Below are 17,075 nucleotides of genomic sequence, written 5' to 3' on the forward strand. Positions count from 1 at the left end.
TTTTTCCACAAATCACGCACTGTATCTACAACTTACAAAACTGCAATCAACATCAGCCAGTCACAGGACAACTACCTCCCCTGCTCACCACTGACACAATGATAGAAGCCAGTCAGTTCATAAATGCCAAAGGACAGGCCGAAGGCAAAAGGAGGGAGGATCACAGGGCATGCTCTGAAGAATACATCAGCATCTAGGATGATGTCAAAACTTCTTGTCAACTGTCACTCCTACTCTGAGGAGGATTTCTCTAAGCACCATGTAATACGATAAAAAGGCTATGAAACTGTTCTGGGTGTTCTTCTAGGGTGACCGAACTTACTGGTCAGCATCTGGAAAGAGTGGTGAATATTTTCATTTCAGTTTTCATCTGTCATGTCAGCAACAGCGCGGAGGCAATTGTAAGTTTTGCAAGTGGTGTTTTTTTAATTTGTTTGTTTGATTTTTAAATCCCAGCCCATTTCCCTGAGTTAGTTGGACTCCGTATGATCAATTAAAGATAAGGAATATGCCTCAAGAATGCACTTCTTATTGAAATTATCCCAAGGCATCACTATTGGGACTATACGAGGTTAGTAAGCCTTCATTTTACTCAAATGGATCCCATTTTCTTTATGGTATGAAAGAACTCCATCAATGCTGGGAAGATATGTGCTATGCATGTGGACTGTCAGTGTCAGGATGGCAGCTACACCAAGGGTTCTGTCAGAAAGCGCTGAAGGATTTAACTCGGATTTTGAAAGCCAGAAAACTGATTTTAGCATCTCACGTGGATTAAGCCTTCTTTCAGAGTGCATTACTTAAACACCAGAGTGTCAGCGTTAGGTAAGATACACCCTTCACCCTGGTTACGTTTAGACAACGTAAAAGGTTCAAAGTCATGCTGGTTTTGCCCTCAATATAAAAAAAGAAAAAAGCTTTTACTTCTTAAAGCTACAACCAACACATACTTCAAACTCTTATCAGACACAGTAAGACGTACCTTCCTTCTCTTATCTTGAAGGCTGACGTGGTACTTTAAAGATACAACGCCTTTGGTGCTGCTTTTGAAGACAAAGCAAGAATTCGCAGCCTTCCTTTTCTAACTACTTAGTAGCCATGACAAATGGAAAAATTTAAAAATGCAAAAAATGCTGGAACTGACCTTATTTGTATGAAGGAATGGTGACATCCAGTGGCCACATGTGCGTGTTTATACTTACAGTTTACAACCACATCTATTTCCAAACAGAACCGTGGCTGCCACCAAAGTAAAGGAGTCCTAAGACTAGATGTGCAGCTTTACCGAGGTAACTCCAAGGGAGTAAGAGCAGTCGAAGAATCAACTTAATACAACACTTAACACAATTGTTAAGTGTTCAGAATGATACTGTTTTCTATTGGTACCACAAACATTGGGTAAAATACTTCCTTCTCTGTTCCCTCAGTGCCTATGACAGAGTTTGAAGAAGTTACATGGGTCTCAAGCTTACTGCTCCTATACCTACCCGTCAAAAGATTCCCAAACTGGCCCATAATACTCATTATTTTTTCAGCATAATATAGTCTGAGGTAGGAGCTGCCTATCAGAGCTACTGTGATAGCTGCATAAGGACAAAAGTAAAGCCAACCAATGTAATTTTATATTTAAGATCTTTCCTGTGTCTGGCTCTAAAATATTTATTTGCATCTTGTATCTTCAGTCACTGAAAGAGGCTACAGTACTAGGTGATGCACTAAGCCTTGTGTTCTAATGCAATACTTTTTCCCTTCATTAAAAAAATAGTTTTTCCCTCCAAACAAGACTACAGTAAGGAAAAAGGTCCTTCCTTAAGACAATTTAGGAATGCCTGCCTATCTCATTTATTCTATGCCCTGTCAAGTCCTCAAGCTTTTAGCTGTATTTCCAAGGAGAACTATTTCTACGAGGTTGGAAGCAGTCTCCCAACATCTGAAAGCTGGAATCGATCTGTGATCTTTGACACAGGTGATCTATGGATATTTGAACAACATCTTTCAAGCAGAGACTATGCCATCAGCTGGCAACAAACCTGTGGGAAGATGAAAATCAGCAGAGAAAGTTGGGATGATGGGGCTGTCCTGCATACCTTGCCATGAAGGCAAGAAGCAGAGCTGTTGGACATGCATTATCTTCTTGCCTGTGTGCTACTTCCAGGCTGAGTGGAAATGTCTGAATCAGGATATACTCATTACAGCAACCTAGGCAAGACAGCATACAGTGTGTTTCCAAATTGCACCTGCCTCAGCACAAAAAATACTAGCTGCTCTCCTAACAGCCATCCAAGAAGATTACAGAAGTGGCTAGACATATGGGACAGGTCAGGAACCTACAGAAATCACGGAGCCTTCCACTTCCACAGCGTGCATCGACCACAGAGGACCCACTGCTGCCTACTCCAAAGCCCTGCTGCAGGCAGGCATAACTGCTATTTCTGCTAACAAAACCTACTCAAAATCAGAGACCACTCATAGCTGCAGCTGAGGAAGTTCCCAGCATGTTGCTAGCACTAGCAGCAGTAACTGATAATCGTTATCTGATGACTGGTGCCTTTTTTGAAATGAGCTTGGCAGACCTCAGGCAAGGACTACAGAGCTACCAACATCACAAACTCATCATAATTGGCATTAATTGCTCCTTTGTTGACAGCACAGCAGATCTGCCAAGGATTAAATGGATCGTAGTGACTAAATTCATCTGTAGTAATGGCCGTTCAGCACTTTACTAGGCCACTGCAAAACATTCACATAGGCTGTGTCAATCTGGAATTGGGATCAAGGCTGTGTCATCAGTGGAGTATTTTGTGCAAAAACTGTCTTTCTGGGTGTGTGGGGTGGGTGTCACTCCTGCAAGAGAGAATGGTGATGCTCATGCCTCTGAAGGTGGAGGATGCACCTCTTCCTAACAGGGATATGATCCTGGAGAAACGCTAGCTGTTCAGCAAAGCCTGTATTTCCCACTGGCCAGTCGCTCCCTTCTTCCAAAGTTCTTCATTGCAGCTTAGTACATTGCTGCCAAAGCGCCTCTGAGCTGCACACTGAGCTGCATCTATGAACTGCTGTGCGCTCTCTCCTGCGCATTTATTTTAAACCTCAGTCTAAGTCTATGGGAGTAAATTTCTACCCTGAGTCTGCATGGACTTTTGGCTGCACGCCCTCACAGCTGAGGCTAAATAAAACTAAAAATCAATTAAAGCATGCAGAAAGGCCAGCTCAGCCTCCACAAAAGAGTCAGCGTATTGCCTATTTGTGAGCTTTCATATGTTTTCTTTGACTACTCTGAATACCAAGCCACCTTAAAGAGAAAAAAACGTTACATAACTGGAGTCATGATTACTCAACTAAAACAGTATTTACTTCACTTTTATACAGTGTGATGCAGGAACAAATCTCTCCAGTGACCTCTCTTCCTCTTCTGGGCACAGATCAGGATCAGATCAGACTATTAAACACTCAAAAACATCCACACAAGAAAACCTGACGGTTATGAAATACCACAAAGATGTATCCAAACCAGAAATGCAGAGAAATAAAATGGGGATTAGGAAACCTTATTTCAGGTTTTACATAGCTGAATAATTTCATTCAGCAGCCACTGATTTAAGATGATAGCTCAGGCTGCAAAACATTGGGGATTACTCTCAGCACAGGAGCCAAAGAGAGTGCTATTCAGTCTGTCCACGTCCAGCCTCCCTTGGAGCATGGTTCAAAAGGTCCTCAGCAGAACTGAGCTAAAAAGGACAGGCAGAAAGACTATCCCCTGCCCCTACATGCTTCACTACATCAACATCTACATTTTTGTATCATGTTGCAGTCCCTGAAATTAAGGAAAAGTAGCAAAATCAAACCAGAAGAGTATGACTGCCTAATACAGTCTGACCTCCTGGAGGTAAGCTGACCAGCCAAGTGGGCAACTTGCTCAAGACCCTACCATGAGGCAGAATACCAAAATTATCACTACACACAGCAGAGTTGTCTAGCCCTACAATCCTGCCCATTTTTGCCATGGATTACCTGGTAAACCACTAATCAGAGAACTACGCGTGGAAAAGACTTGCAACTACTTCCATCAAGAGATTATTCCACACACAAATCAACCTACTAGTTGGTTCTTCTTTCTTCCCCTGTTTCTTTCCACTAGTCATAATTACAGGTTTTGGACTACTGAAAAGCACATTAGAACTACAAAAGTCAGTGTCCTGCTATCAGTCATCTCATAAAGCCTCGGAAAAAAAGGAAATTGGAATCTACTCTGGCAAACTCATTAAGGAAATCCTTTGGAAGAACCGAGTTACTCAGCAGGTCTGACAAACGTCTGTAAATTTAGAGAAAGACAGAACTGAGGAGGATATAGTTTATAGAAGCAAGCTGAATGCCAAGCCCGTCAACTGTCTTATTAACATATATTACATGCTCTCTGTGAGCTCTCTTAAACTGAAACTTATTAGTCAAACATGATTAATACATAGTCAGTATGTAAAACAATATATGTAATATATAGAAAGGTATAAATGTGTGCATATAAATGCATATATATATATATACACAAATACATACATGCACATATCTATGTAAGATATACCTATATAAAGGTAATATAAATTCAAAGATGCTCAGAAATGGGGGATTCACAGAGTCACAGAAAACAAAGGAGAAGGAATCAGTCAAAGCCGTGTTTGATATAGGAATTCCCTGCTGCTAATGCTGGATTGCTTTTGGTGAAGGCAGAAAAGAAGCTTAAATAAATGGAAGAAATAAAAATGAGAAGTTTATCTCAAGAAAAGAATATAGGGCATTCAAACACTTTAACCAATCCTATGGAAAGCCCCTGAAAGGGTGAACAGAGCACTTCAAATCTCTACAAACTAACTACAACTTTAATGCAGCTAAAGAAGAGTCTCACTATCAAGTGTTATTTAGAATTGATTTTTGCTGTTGTTTCCAGATTTCTATCACAGAATTGAACTCTGTCTTGCTAGAATAAAACCAGTTTTAAGGTTGCTCAATGCCTAAAAATGCCTAATGCTTAAAATGAACTAACATGACTATTAGGCACACAGCTTTCAAAGAACACCAATCTAAATGACTGGATTTGGAGAAACCCTTTGAGGCACCTAGAAATCAAGACAAATTTAAGCTTCTCAGATATTAACAGAAAAAAAATATATATATATATATATGGGCTTAGAGACACTGGTGTCAAGCACCAGATAAAAAGAGAGAAGCCCAAGGAACACTTCAGCTGGGACCAACACATGGAGTGAACATGGCAGCATGAAAACGTTTATGCAAGAGAATCTTTGATATGTAGGGAACAAAATTAAGTTCAGTTTGAAACCACTTTATTAAAGGGATCAGCAGCATAATAGTTACTTCTGAAGCGTTCCCGTCATTGCTTGACTTTAGTTAATTAACAATCCACTGTTATTAATCTGTGTTTACTTTATGCTGAATTCTACATGAAGACAGTAAACTATTTAAGTTCCACTTATGCTGCTAGGATTTTCTGCTATACTTTCCTTGGATTTTCACACTACTCTTCCCACTGGACTCGGCTTCAAGAATTACTTTACAAAAAGCCCTGTGTTATCTAGCATCAAAATCTGCAACTGCTTCCTGTGTGCCCTTCCTGGTTACCCTATGGGACTCGAATGGGACCACCTTACACTTTTCTCCTTTTCTTCCACTCTCCAAAGAGCCAGCTTGATCATGAGGGTAACATGAAGGAAAAGATGCTATTCCTTCCCAAGCTGACAGAAACATGAGAAAAGAGGCTATTTTTCCTCCCCAGCAGATGAGCTTCAGAACCCCAACTTGCTACTATCTAGAGCTTTTCCCAAACAGCAGCTGACAAACTAATTTGCAGTTAGCTGCACATGCTGCTGCCAACGTGGAAATACAAGCCAATTATGCATCGTTCTGTGCAGAACTGCAGAGAGACCTTGCAACCTGAATAGGAACATTATCGCTGCTGACGCTGGGCTGAGTGCACCTTTGCCCTGGGCTGAGTGCACCTTTGCCCTAGGGACTGGTTCACATTTGTCCCACTTTGCAACAAGGTGGTAGTGGAAGTCTCAAAGGCACAAAGCAGAGGCACGAACAGAGAGGAGCAAAAGGAACTTGAAAGAAAACTTCTCCCTGAAGCATTAAGATTCACTTGTTGTGGGACAGAGGCTGCATTTTTAAAAACAAACCCAGCTCTGCCAAGAATTAGCCACGTGGAGTTGAAGCAGCTAAGTGGAAAATCTAGTCAACAAGCTCAACATCAAGTTAAAGATTTCCAAAAGAGTTTTACTTAAATTATTGTTAGAGAAGAACTCCTGGAACACTGTTCTCAAGTTTTAACACTTCCACTGTTTGCAGAAGATTTCTGAAAGCTGTTAGATAAGGCAGTTGCCTTCTGCTTGTTCCCTGAAGTTCTACCTCCCACTGGCCAAGTTACAAACTGCTTTAAAAAATAAATATATTAAGAATCCATAATCAAGCCCTCCTTCTCAGTATTTCTATTCTTACAATTTCTGGTTACATGCTAAATGATCACAGTATAACAACAATAAAACACCTCTACTGCACTACCACCAAAAGAACAGACATATCAAACTGTAAGTGCTCGCCAAAGAATTGTAGGGGAGAGAAAGATGAAGGCATGATTTCCCCCACCCAAAAAAGAGGTTGAAAAGAGACATATTTCTCCTCGATTCCTGCAAGCCGGTTCTGCAAGCTTTCTATGGACACAGGCACGGCACAGGGCCAGGCGTCCTCCAGGCGCTCTCAGAGAGGTAACAACAGGGCTCCTCCAATTCTCCCCCTGTGCACTGCACAGGGCTGCAGCGACCTGCCACCGACAACTCATCTTGGAGGCATCAGCTCCTTCGCTAGCTCCTGGAGACAAGGGGCAATGGCCATGGAGTGGTTTGCCTCTCCCATTCTGTCAACCCACAACACTGTGACAGCCCCAGTTAATGGCCTTCCTACTGCTATCAGCTCAGGTACACAGTCCTTTTTAGCGCTGCAGGTGTACTGACATCCGAAGGCAACTAAGGATACGATCTGCTTATAAAATGGTAAATTACAACATTCATACAAATTATTTTAATAATTTATATAAATATTTATAGCTATATACATATACAAAAGAGACCAGAGGTATTTCAGAAGGTCATCTAGCCTCACTCCCTACCTCCCAGTGTTAATAACCTAACTCCCACGTAAGCCAGCCAGACTTTTTTTTGTGGGGGGAGGGAGGGAGAGGAAAGGGGGATGACCTTAAGGGTAACCCTGCTTTATGAATGAGGTTGGACCAGATGCCAGCTTGATGCCCACTCCATCCTGAACTCTCCTGTAACTTCACATTAAAACAAAATCTTGTACTCCCTTTCAAAGAAAAAAAAAAAAGGAACATTTTGAAAGAAAACACATGGCAGCACCTACTTCTTGAGATTTATTAAATCCTGCTATCTGCTCCTCCCTGTGGTGTATAAACATTCTGATAAATGTTGCAATCACGTGATCATACTTTTTTTTTCCCCCCTCTGATTTTGAAGCTTAGTTTCTATATGGTAGAGACACAAGGAAGGGGGACAGAGATATACAGAGACTGGGTTTGGGAAACATCACATAGTTGCTATAAATCTAGTGAGCTTAACGTTAAATCCTAGAAAACATATCTGTTCTTACAGAAAGGTAGTGCTAGAATGTGCGGATGAAGCCCTGCTGTGTTTAACTGAATTCAAGAAGAGGGAGAGTGTATCCAAATCTGTTTTGTTCTGCTACAATAACAACACTATTCCTCATGGACCACCACACTGCTACAAAGAAAGAGATCTGCTCCAAAACAACCTGTTTACTACCACTAGTGTTTTCTCAGCGTTAGCACATCTACTATCTTCACACTCTTTCTTGTCTCTATAAATTGAAACAGCTCAGTTTGGCCCAGATTGTTACTAGGAGGCATTTTCCAGGTTTTTGTTCTTACCTTCTCACCACTGGAGTAGAAGAAATAACGCAATCGGACAATGTTACAATGATCCAGCTTTCTCATAATCTGGAGCTCTCGGTTCTGAAAAATAAAAAAGAGGAAACCAAACAATTAGGAAAACTCTTGTGCTGGTTTTGGCTAGCTGGTATGGTGCTGTGCTTTGGATTGAGGATGAGAATAAAGCTGATAACACACCCATGTTTTACTCGTTGCAGAGCAGTGCTTGTGCTGAGTCGAGGACTTTTCAACTCCTCGTGCTGCCCTGCCAGTGAGGGGCTGGGAGTGCACAAGGAGCTGGGATGGGGCAGAACCAGGACAGCTGACCCCAAGTGGCCAAAGGGACATCCCATACCAGGTGGTGTCGTGCTCCTCAATAAACCCATGGGAGCTGGTCAGAGGGAGATGCCGCAGCGTGGGGTCTGTCCGGGCATCAGTCGGTGGTGAGAAACTGCATCATGCATCCCTTGCTTTGTGATTCTTTATTATTTTCCCTTCCTTTTCTGTCCCATTAAACTGTCTTTATAGCAGCCCACGAGTTTTACCTTTCTCCGGTGCTCTCCCCCATCCCAAACTGGGGGAGTGAGTGAATGGCTGTGTTGTGCTTATCTGCCTGCTGGGTTAAACCACAACTCTTCTCTCAAGAAGCTAGAGTACTACAATTAATACCTTAAACTTCAGATGTAGAAGCTGACAAACTAAGGAGCCAAAGAACAATAGGAAGGTGGAAAGATGCAACAGCTTTCTTGTTGTAAGAATCACAGTTGATTAGTCTTCCAATTACTTTACCACTGAGAGTATCAACATCTTTGAGTCCATTTTCTCTCTAAAATACAGGCCCACAAATCCACTGCAAAACCCAGTAGTTACCTACTCACATTATCAAAGCTTCAGTGGCAAAAGCCAAGAAAACATTAACTTTGCATTTTTGTTTTCTGATCTTACAGTAATACAAGGTATCAGATAGAATAGTTAGAAGCCTTTCTCCTTGAATGCTGTAAAAATAATGTAAAAGCAAACATAACGTTTCCACCTACGCACCTCTCCTCCACCCTGAAAAACAGGTTTGTGATGGAAGAGCACTTCCCTTACCATATTCTTTACAGTATCAACAAAAAGACATGTAATTGAGAAGGGAACTCCATTCCCACTTTTGTTCAACCAAGGTTTAACTAGATGTGGGCAGAGAAAATAACACTATTTTCCCATTTTATATCAATCTGAAAAAAAACGTTAAAATCAGTTCATTACGTACATAATCAACTGGCAACTTTACTCCAATACCCACTGCAACTGAGCCCTAAACAAATCACGGAGCCTCTAGCCTAACCAACAAAAATGAGTGAAACTTTGGACTGCAAGTATGAGTAAAAACAAGTAAAATCAACCCAGCTATGTTTGTTACACTTTATTCCACAGCTGTTGCTACTCCTTTCTCCTATCGCCACACTTGCACATCACTTCCTCAATGCCTATATAATCTACAGTTTCAAAACCAGAAGGTATTCCGAATTTAATTTGGATCACAGGGTTGCTAATCGTGCATCCTAACTAGCTAGGATCAGTAATACACAGGTCTTAATAGCTTCATTAACGCTGACAACTTCAGGAATATTTGGGAAGAAAACTGTTTAGCCATGACACATTCGCATACTTTGATGCGCCAAAGTAACACCTACTTCGTGAGGTGCTGCTGTTGGAATACTGATGTCATGCTCTTTGTATCCGAGGGTCACATATAGTGCCTATCACTACTAGCGAAGCTTAGGGAGCTCTGCAAGAACCACAGAGAGCTTCTCCTGTGAACATAGCCACAAAGTCTGCTTTTAATTCCTCTAAGCCACGTCGCCTTAAAAAAGAGGTGTTAGATAGGCTGGAATATCATTAATCCTTTCATCCTGCCACCAGCTTACTGAAAAAAAATACTTCAGTATTATCCAGCTCTTTACAAACATGAGTGACATCTCACACAGCTCCCAGTTGGCAATTACCCAGCCAGTCGTTAAGGGGAGAGCAAGGCCCCAAGCTTGTCTGGCTTGTGAACTAAAGCCCAGGTCCGTTAGGTGCGCACCAAGACAGACCTGTTCTGACCTGAAGGATGGGAAGAGAAAAGAAGAAATCAGGTAGAGATCTCAGCGGCTTTCACGTGCCTCCTGAAATCCCATGGGGTGGATTTGCAAAAGAGGAATACAGGCTTCATCACGTAACCTCACCAACATACCTTACATCTATAATAGAGTTCTTCTGGTAGGAACAGGAGCTCAAAACTTCTCCGCTTACTCATTCTTTATTAGATATTACCAAGAAGAAATCAACTTGGAGAGTCGTGGTTGGCGTTCCTGTGACGCATGGTATCACTCACACTTCTGACACAAAGACCTTAGCTTCGCTTCTCATCCGAACCGCACACACCACCGCTCAGGCAGTGGTATCACCCTGGAACCTTAAAACCTAGGGCAGATTTTAGCTAGTGAGATGAAGCAGGGGTGGATCTAGATCCTATCAGTCATGGAAACACCTCTTGTGACAAGAGACTAATTTCTCCAATCGGATTTTACAGTGCTTGACTGTTCCTGCAGGACTGAGCCTAACCCTGGGATTTCCCACACCTCCACTCAATTCCACCAGCAACTCATGGCATGACATAAGACAAACGATTTATTTCTCCCTATCTCACAGTGAGGTGGTAATAATACCTTCTATCTCAGGGAATTACTGGAGGAAACATGAATGTACTAAGCACGTAGGTGTAAATAATATTTTAGCAATCCCTCTACTAGCTTCTTAAAATACACGTATACACTCGAAGTCAAGTTATGGCTTCATGTTCTTAAGATAGAACGTATATGCTGATTGGATCTGCTGGAAAGAATCAGGAGGAGTTATTTTAACGAGAGGCTGAAGTTATATTTACACTCTGGTATCTCATCCTAGCAGAACTACAATCTGTGCCCACTTTGATGCCTTCCACTCGGATCCATCTCCTTGGGCTCCTACCCAGTCCATCTGCGGCAGACTGACGAGCAGTGCTTCAACCGGTGCTAATATCAGGGGTAGCTCATAAACCAGTTACACAGTGACCTAGATCTTACGTCCCAGAACTAGACAGAATGAAACAACTGTCATCTTAGCCAAACAGTCACCTCAGCCACGTCAAAACCAAGCTGACTTTTAATCATCACTCATGATGGAGTTACAACTGGAAGTAACGTCAGTGGTCACAAAAGCTCGATTGGATGTGGCAGGGAGAAGAGACACTGATGTTTGTGTCACAGACTGATGCTTTTAAGAACTATTTTTCTCCAATTAACGCTTCAAGAACTCTCACATTACTACACATTACTTCACTGTGTACCTCTTAAGTAAGTACTAGCGATTTCACATCATAAAGCATGCCATTAATTACCAGTGCACAAATACACCGAGGAAAAAATCAGATTATAAGCAGGGAACCCTCAGCGAAGAGAACAGTGACAGATGTCCTACACTGAGTACAAGAGAGAAATGGCACGTCTAAATATAATGCAGACTAAAACCATTTCAAAACACACTGAAGAGAAAGGCTGACAGTGCACGATCAAAATGCAGGGTGGATGAAAACATCAAGCTCGTGCTTGTCCTTAACTCCTCATCTTTGTCTTCCAAGAGCGACATAGGTGAAAAGTCAGGCTCAAAGAGGAAGTAATTCTTCCTCCCCCTTCTCCCAACACTACTCACACAGAAAAAAGGTTTCGTTTTCATACCAATTGTGAATTTCAGGCTGGGAGGCACTGACGGCAACATCACCCTTCAGCACCAGCCTCGCCACAAGAGATGATCCATCAGACTCCCGCTTATCCGAAACACAGCTCCTGCAGCGTGCCTTCCTTTGAGAAGAAGTAAAACTAACAGCACCGCGAACAGATCACTCAGCGGGTTTCTGCTGGGGTTGGATTTCTTTATCTAAAATACATGGCTTTATTCCGAATGCACAGGGCTGCTGATGTGCAGATCCAGAAGACTGCTTTACAACCTGTGCACTTCAGCCTTTCACTAGCTACTGAAGCAAACCTAATGTGACAAAAACCTGTTCATCTCTTCTGTAGACTTACCTAGCCCTTACTGTGTGTTATATTCATTGTATCAAATTATATATTCATTAAATTGAATTATATATTCATTATATTAGATACTCATTATATTGAATAAGTCTGGTTGCTCAAAGTTAAAGATTTGGTTAAAGATTGCCAAGATATCATCAGATTTATAACTTCAAACAATAGCCAGTAAAGCTGATGCATGAAGACTCATGCCTCCTCTCCAAGGTTACACCCCAGTTCCTCATAATTTGCTAATGCTGCAGTTGATGTAAAACCACCAAATCGAGATTATTTCTGCCTCACTACCTTAATCTGCTATAATGGACTAGGATAACCATCTTCCCCACATGCACTTCATTCTGTCCCCATCCAGAGATTTCTAGGGCTATGTCAGTTTGTATTTATCACCCCCTAATCTGGATTTGTTTTTTTAAATAATACCACAAAATGACTGAATCTTCAGAGGTGACGATGTGTTATGGATTTGCAGCTTCCTGAACTGGACCACAGCAAATGAAGGTGAAAAGTTTTGTAGAGCCTCTGTCAACATGACACTATCAATATATACCCAACGACATGTAGAAATATCATCTGGGCCCAGTTCAGAGAAGAATTCCTCAGAGCTTCCTTAGCTAAAGGGCATGCAGTATTTTTCTCCTTTTTTTTTTTTTTTTTTTTCCTTTTCAAAGTAACTGTTTGAAGTCTCAGCAAGGTTCTTTGAGGAAGATGCTCAAAGCAGATGAAATGGGGAAAACTATAAACTTGAATTTTTGCCTTGTGTCACACCAAGGATATGACCTGGTTCTTGTGACCACTTAAGACTGCATACCTCTCGTCCTCTTGAGAGAAGATGGAAAGGCTTTCATTTTTCAGGTATAAAATACTAACCCATTTCAACAAACAACTTCAACAACATCCTTCTTGCTTAAAATAAGACCAGCAACTAAAACTAATTCTCATTTTTGCACTTTTTGAACTAGTTTTTGTTTTTTGGGGGGCAATGCCTTTGAATATTCAAGCTCAATATGCCTCATCTTTCTCTTAGGCTGTTGGAAACATAAAATGGAGGGCAACTGTCACATGAAGTCTGGCATTACACACAGAGAGAAGCAGCACAGGTAGATCCAGATTTCTCAGCATACATAACCTTCCTCTTATGTCTTTCACATTAGCAGCTTTGTCATTTCTTCTGCTTCCTCCATGATTTTCTCCATTCTCCCATGCTTCTTGTTCTTCTGTAAAGGTTTTTGAAGTGATGCGCTGGAGCAGGGGGGTCATGAGCAAAGCAGAGGAAGGAACTAGTTTCCAGCAGGAGGCATGAAGGCAATGATGAAGCCTCGAGGCTTTTTTTCTTCTTCTTTTTCCCCTGCCTTTTTTCCTGTTCCACTTGAACAGCCTGAATGGCTAGTCACCTCCACTCATGTTCACCTGCTGCACTGCTGAACCTGCCTAGAGAACAGGATCAGGCTGAGACCCTGAGAGATGTAAAGCATTTTCACAGAGCTGAAAGAAGCCCCACTACCCTGTCCATCTCCCCCAAAAGAGAAAAGGCTGGACTCCAAGCACAGAGGCGTCCCAACGTGATCCTAGTCAGCCATGCTCGATGCCTGGCAGACACGACTGCACAACACTTAAGCCATACCTCCTAGGCTCAGCTTCCTAAGACATCCCAAGACAAAACACCCACAGGGGAAGCTGTCGTGCTTCACAGAAGCCTCCTGTGGTACAGAGGTAGTACCACAGAGGTTACCAAGAGGAAGTTGGATCATCAAGATCAGCATGTTTTCACTAATATCCTTAGTAAATCTCCAATCATACTACGTCTGGTGCACCATAAACTTGTCTGGACTGACTGCAAATTAAAAGGTACACCTCTTCTTCTCTAAAAATTCCTGACGCTGCCTGGGCCATTCCTCAAACATGCACTTCAAACACTGCCAGTCACAAGGCCCCTTTTAACACTGTCTTTCTGTTACCAAAATAGTGACAGAAATTATTCTGGGGCTCACAAAATTATCTTCCTTCTACAGACAGATGATGGAATCTGCCCATGCCAGCCATCAGTAGCTAGACACCCACAAAAAGTCCATTTTGTGGTCAAGCAATTTCAAGCAGTGAGAAACACCAGCAGGGATCACAGTTTTCCTCTCTTACATTTGAATCATGGATTAAGACAATTCCCCAGCCTTCCTCTTCCTGCTGGTCACAGCATATTTCCAGCGTGGGCAGACCTATGTTCAAAAGAAACCCTTTTGCCACAACCACCATCCCCCGTTAGTGCTGGTCCACTGGTGATTGTGAAAGGCTTGCAGCCCAGCAGCCCTAGCGCATGGGCTGGAAAGTCCAGGTGCCACGTCCTGCTCCAACCTCTACCAATGAATAACACAAGCACATGCAGTTAGAGAATTAGTGTTTGTTAAAACACTGTGAATTTTATCATCCAGAAAGGCCTAGAGACAAAGATATCTCACTCATTAGTGTACTGTTAGCGTTCAAGGCCTCCCTAAGGAAAAAAATAGAAATCAGTGATAGCAACCAGCAGTTTATAGCATAAATATAAACTTGCTGCTTTAAACACCACCACCACCCCATGCAGACACACTCCTTCCTTGTATCTCTTCCTGCCTCCATTCACAGGAATCCCAACCCTTCCCACAAGGGAAAACCCAAACACTAAGCACCTGTGCAACGTGAGAATAATGAATTCAATTCATCTGCAAGCGTGATGAACGGATGAACGAGGGGGTCCAAGACAGAGAGTGCTTGTGCACGTCCTTCTGTGTTACTACCCAACTGCAAGCAACGCAAGCTTCCTTTCCCTACCGAATTCCACAACGCTGCCAAACTTTCCACTGTTTGTCCTCATGTAAAAATCTAGTAATTAAGATCCCGAAGCAACAAAAGACGGAGAGACACAGCGGGGCTGCGGAGCAAAACGTTTCTGAAATGCTGGCCTGAGAGCTGTTAGTGCAGAACACCCAGGAAGAGTCAGAGGCACAAAACGCGCGTCAGCTCTATTCTAGCCAAAAATTACTACCGAGCGCAGCGACCTTCAGCCCTGGCATGGGCATAGAGCAGGGCAAAAAGCGGCGGCTGGGAGCGAGGCGAGAGGCGTGCTCTGCCGTGGGAGGTCGGCGTGCACAGCGTGGCCGGGGCTCCGCACGTGGACGCGGGGCGGGCAGCGAGCTGCTGACGTGCACGCCCAGGATTTACTGCAGCCTGATGGAAACTGAAGAAGCAAAAAGCAGCACGGGTACCTCAAATACGGGCTAGATTTCATCGACCTGCCAAAAGCGAGGCGGATTACACCACCACCACGTGGTAATGAGGGAGCTGCCAGAAAGCATGCTGGATGAAAAGCTGAGACACTAACACACACCTCGCTTCCACCCTGCCTGATATCTTCACTGCATTACTGCCCCTCAAAAAACTCAGGCATTGCATCCCTTCTTGCAAAGGGTCAGCCTGCCTATTGCCCATCTTCTGTATCTAGTCGGAAGTGGGAAGTGCCATTTCATGTCATCTCCAGCCTGCTCTTGCCAGCACAAGACAGTCCCTAGATGGAGAGCTTGGCTATTGCACTTTTTCCTGCAACTGGAAACAGAAAAGGCTTATTTTTGTTCTTCAGAGAGCACACAACAGGCCTCAGTCCCTTGGGAGAACAGAAGAAAAATTCTGACTCTTCCTTCATTTCCTGCCCGCATCTCAGCGGTTAATTGAAGGGCAGAAGCCAAATTCTTCGTTAGCTCATTGCGGCCCCCTCTGAATGGAAGCAGAGTTTGAGAGCCTCTCAGAGGCTTAATACCATTTCTAAATTCCTGCCAGCTCAGGAAGCTCGAGACCAAACTTGGAACAGAAACTGATTTACAGCCCCATGTCCCTTTTAGACCACAACCTGAAATTCAATTAATCATTTTCAAGTGGTTGTTTCAAATCCTGTGACCTGATGAACGGCTTAGTTCTAAATTTCAATCCTACAGCATCTATTGTGCCCTGCCAGGGGTGATGCAGCAGGAATTACAGTGTACCCCCGATAAAAGTTGGGAAAATAGAACTTGCTCTGAAATTCAGAGACCTGGTTCAAGCCCATTATAACACTGAAATAAGAAAGTGCAGGAAGGAGAATAATTGAAAGAGAACGTACTTTCTAAAAGGCAGCCCTATGCTTTCAGAGATAATAGCCATTCTTTTTCAGAGATAGCACAGAGCATCTCTTGTTGAAAAACTGACAGTAAAAATCATCTTAGTTTCACAGAAACAGTACATGGATTTTTCTCATATTTTGATTTTTAACTCTTCAACTAGTAGGAGAAACAAAACTTAAGTATGCCTATAACATCAGTCCTCAGGGAGTCTGCAACATCCATGGCAAGTTACACCTGCAATCAGAACCGGAACAGGTTGCAATTAATCTATTAATCAAATAAGTTTCAATCTCCCACGGGCATAAGACATCTGCTGAGTTGCTAATCACTATGCTATTAAACATTAATGAAATGTTTTATTACTCTTGGCCTTCTCTTACATATGATGCAGCAGATGTTTCATGCAAACAGATTTCAAAGGACTTGCAAAACAAAAAAATTCTCATGGTTGTTATTTTTTAGGGAACAGGTAAGTGCTGCCTCCAACATTTACTTGTGCTTTGTCTCAGACTATTTCTACATGGCAGAAGATGTCTGACATTAGAAGTGCTTAGGGATTTTAAACTTCAACCCACATGAAAATTTCTGACTCCCTAAGAACGTGGAGGAAGCATCCAAATATAAGGACAGAAGAAAGGGAAGCAAGGGGTGACGACCAGCTGAGAGCAAAGAGGGAGTTTAACTGGTGAGTGGAATTAGCTGCCTTCAGATGATTATTTGCCAAGCAGAATTAAATCTTTCAGAAGTGCAAGTCGTAATAATGAGCTCCCAGATGACCGAGCATTGGAAAGGTTAACCATTCGCCGCTAAACTCAAAGGGAGACTGGGCAGCTCCTCCTCCGGGGGGAAACCAGGTCACTGCTCCAGCAGTGAAGCTAA

At 42.6% G+C, this 17,075-nt stretch overlaps 1 protein-coding gene across 2 annotated transcripts in view; it reads right to left on the reverse strand.

Moving 5' to 3' along the window:
- GSK3B (glycogen synthase kinase 3 beta) overlaps window positions 1–17,075 on the reverse strand; it is a 145,876-nt gene that overhangs the window by 56,151 nt on the left and 72,650 nt on the right. For both annotated transcript variants that reach the window (XM_083811938.1, XM_083811937.1), the window contains exon 3: window positions 7,973–8,056. In XM_083811938.1, the coding sequence (XP_083668064.1) occupies window positions 7,973–8,056 (84 nt within the window). The remainder of the gene's footprint in view (window positions 1–7,972; window positions 8,057–17,075) is intronic.

The sequence above is a fragment of the Anser anser genome, assembly GCF_964211835.1.
Source record: "Anser anser genome assembly, chromosome: 1".
NCBI lineage: Eukaryota > Metazoa > Chordata > Aves > Anseriformes > Anatidae > Anser > Anser anser.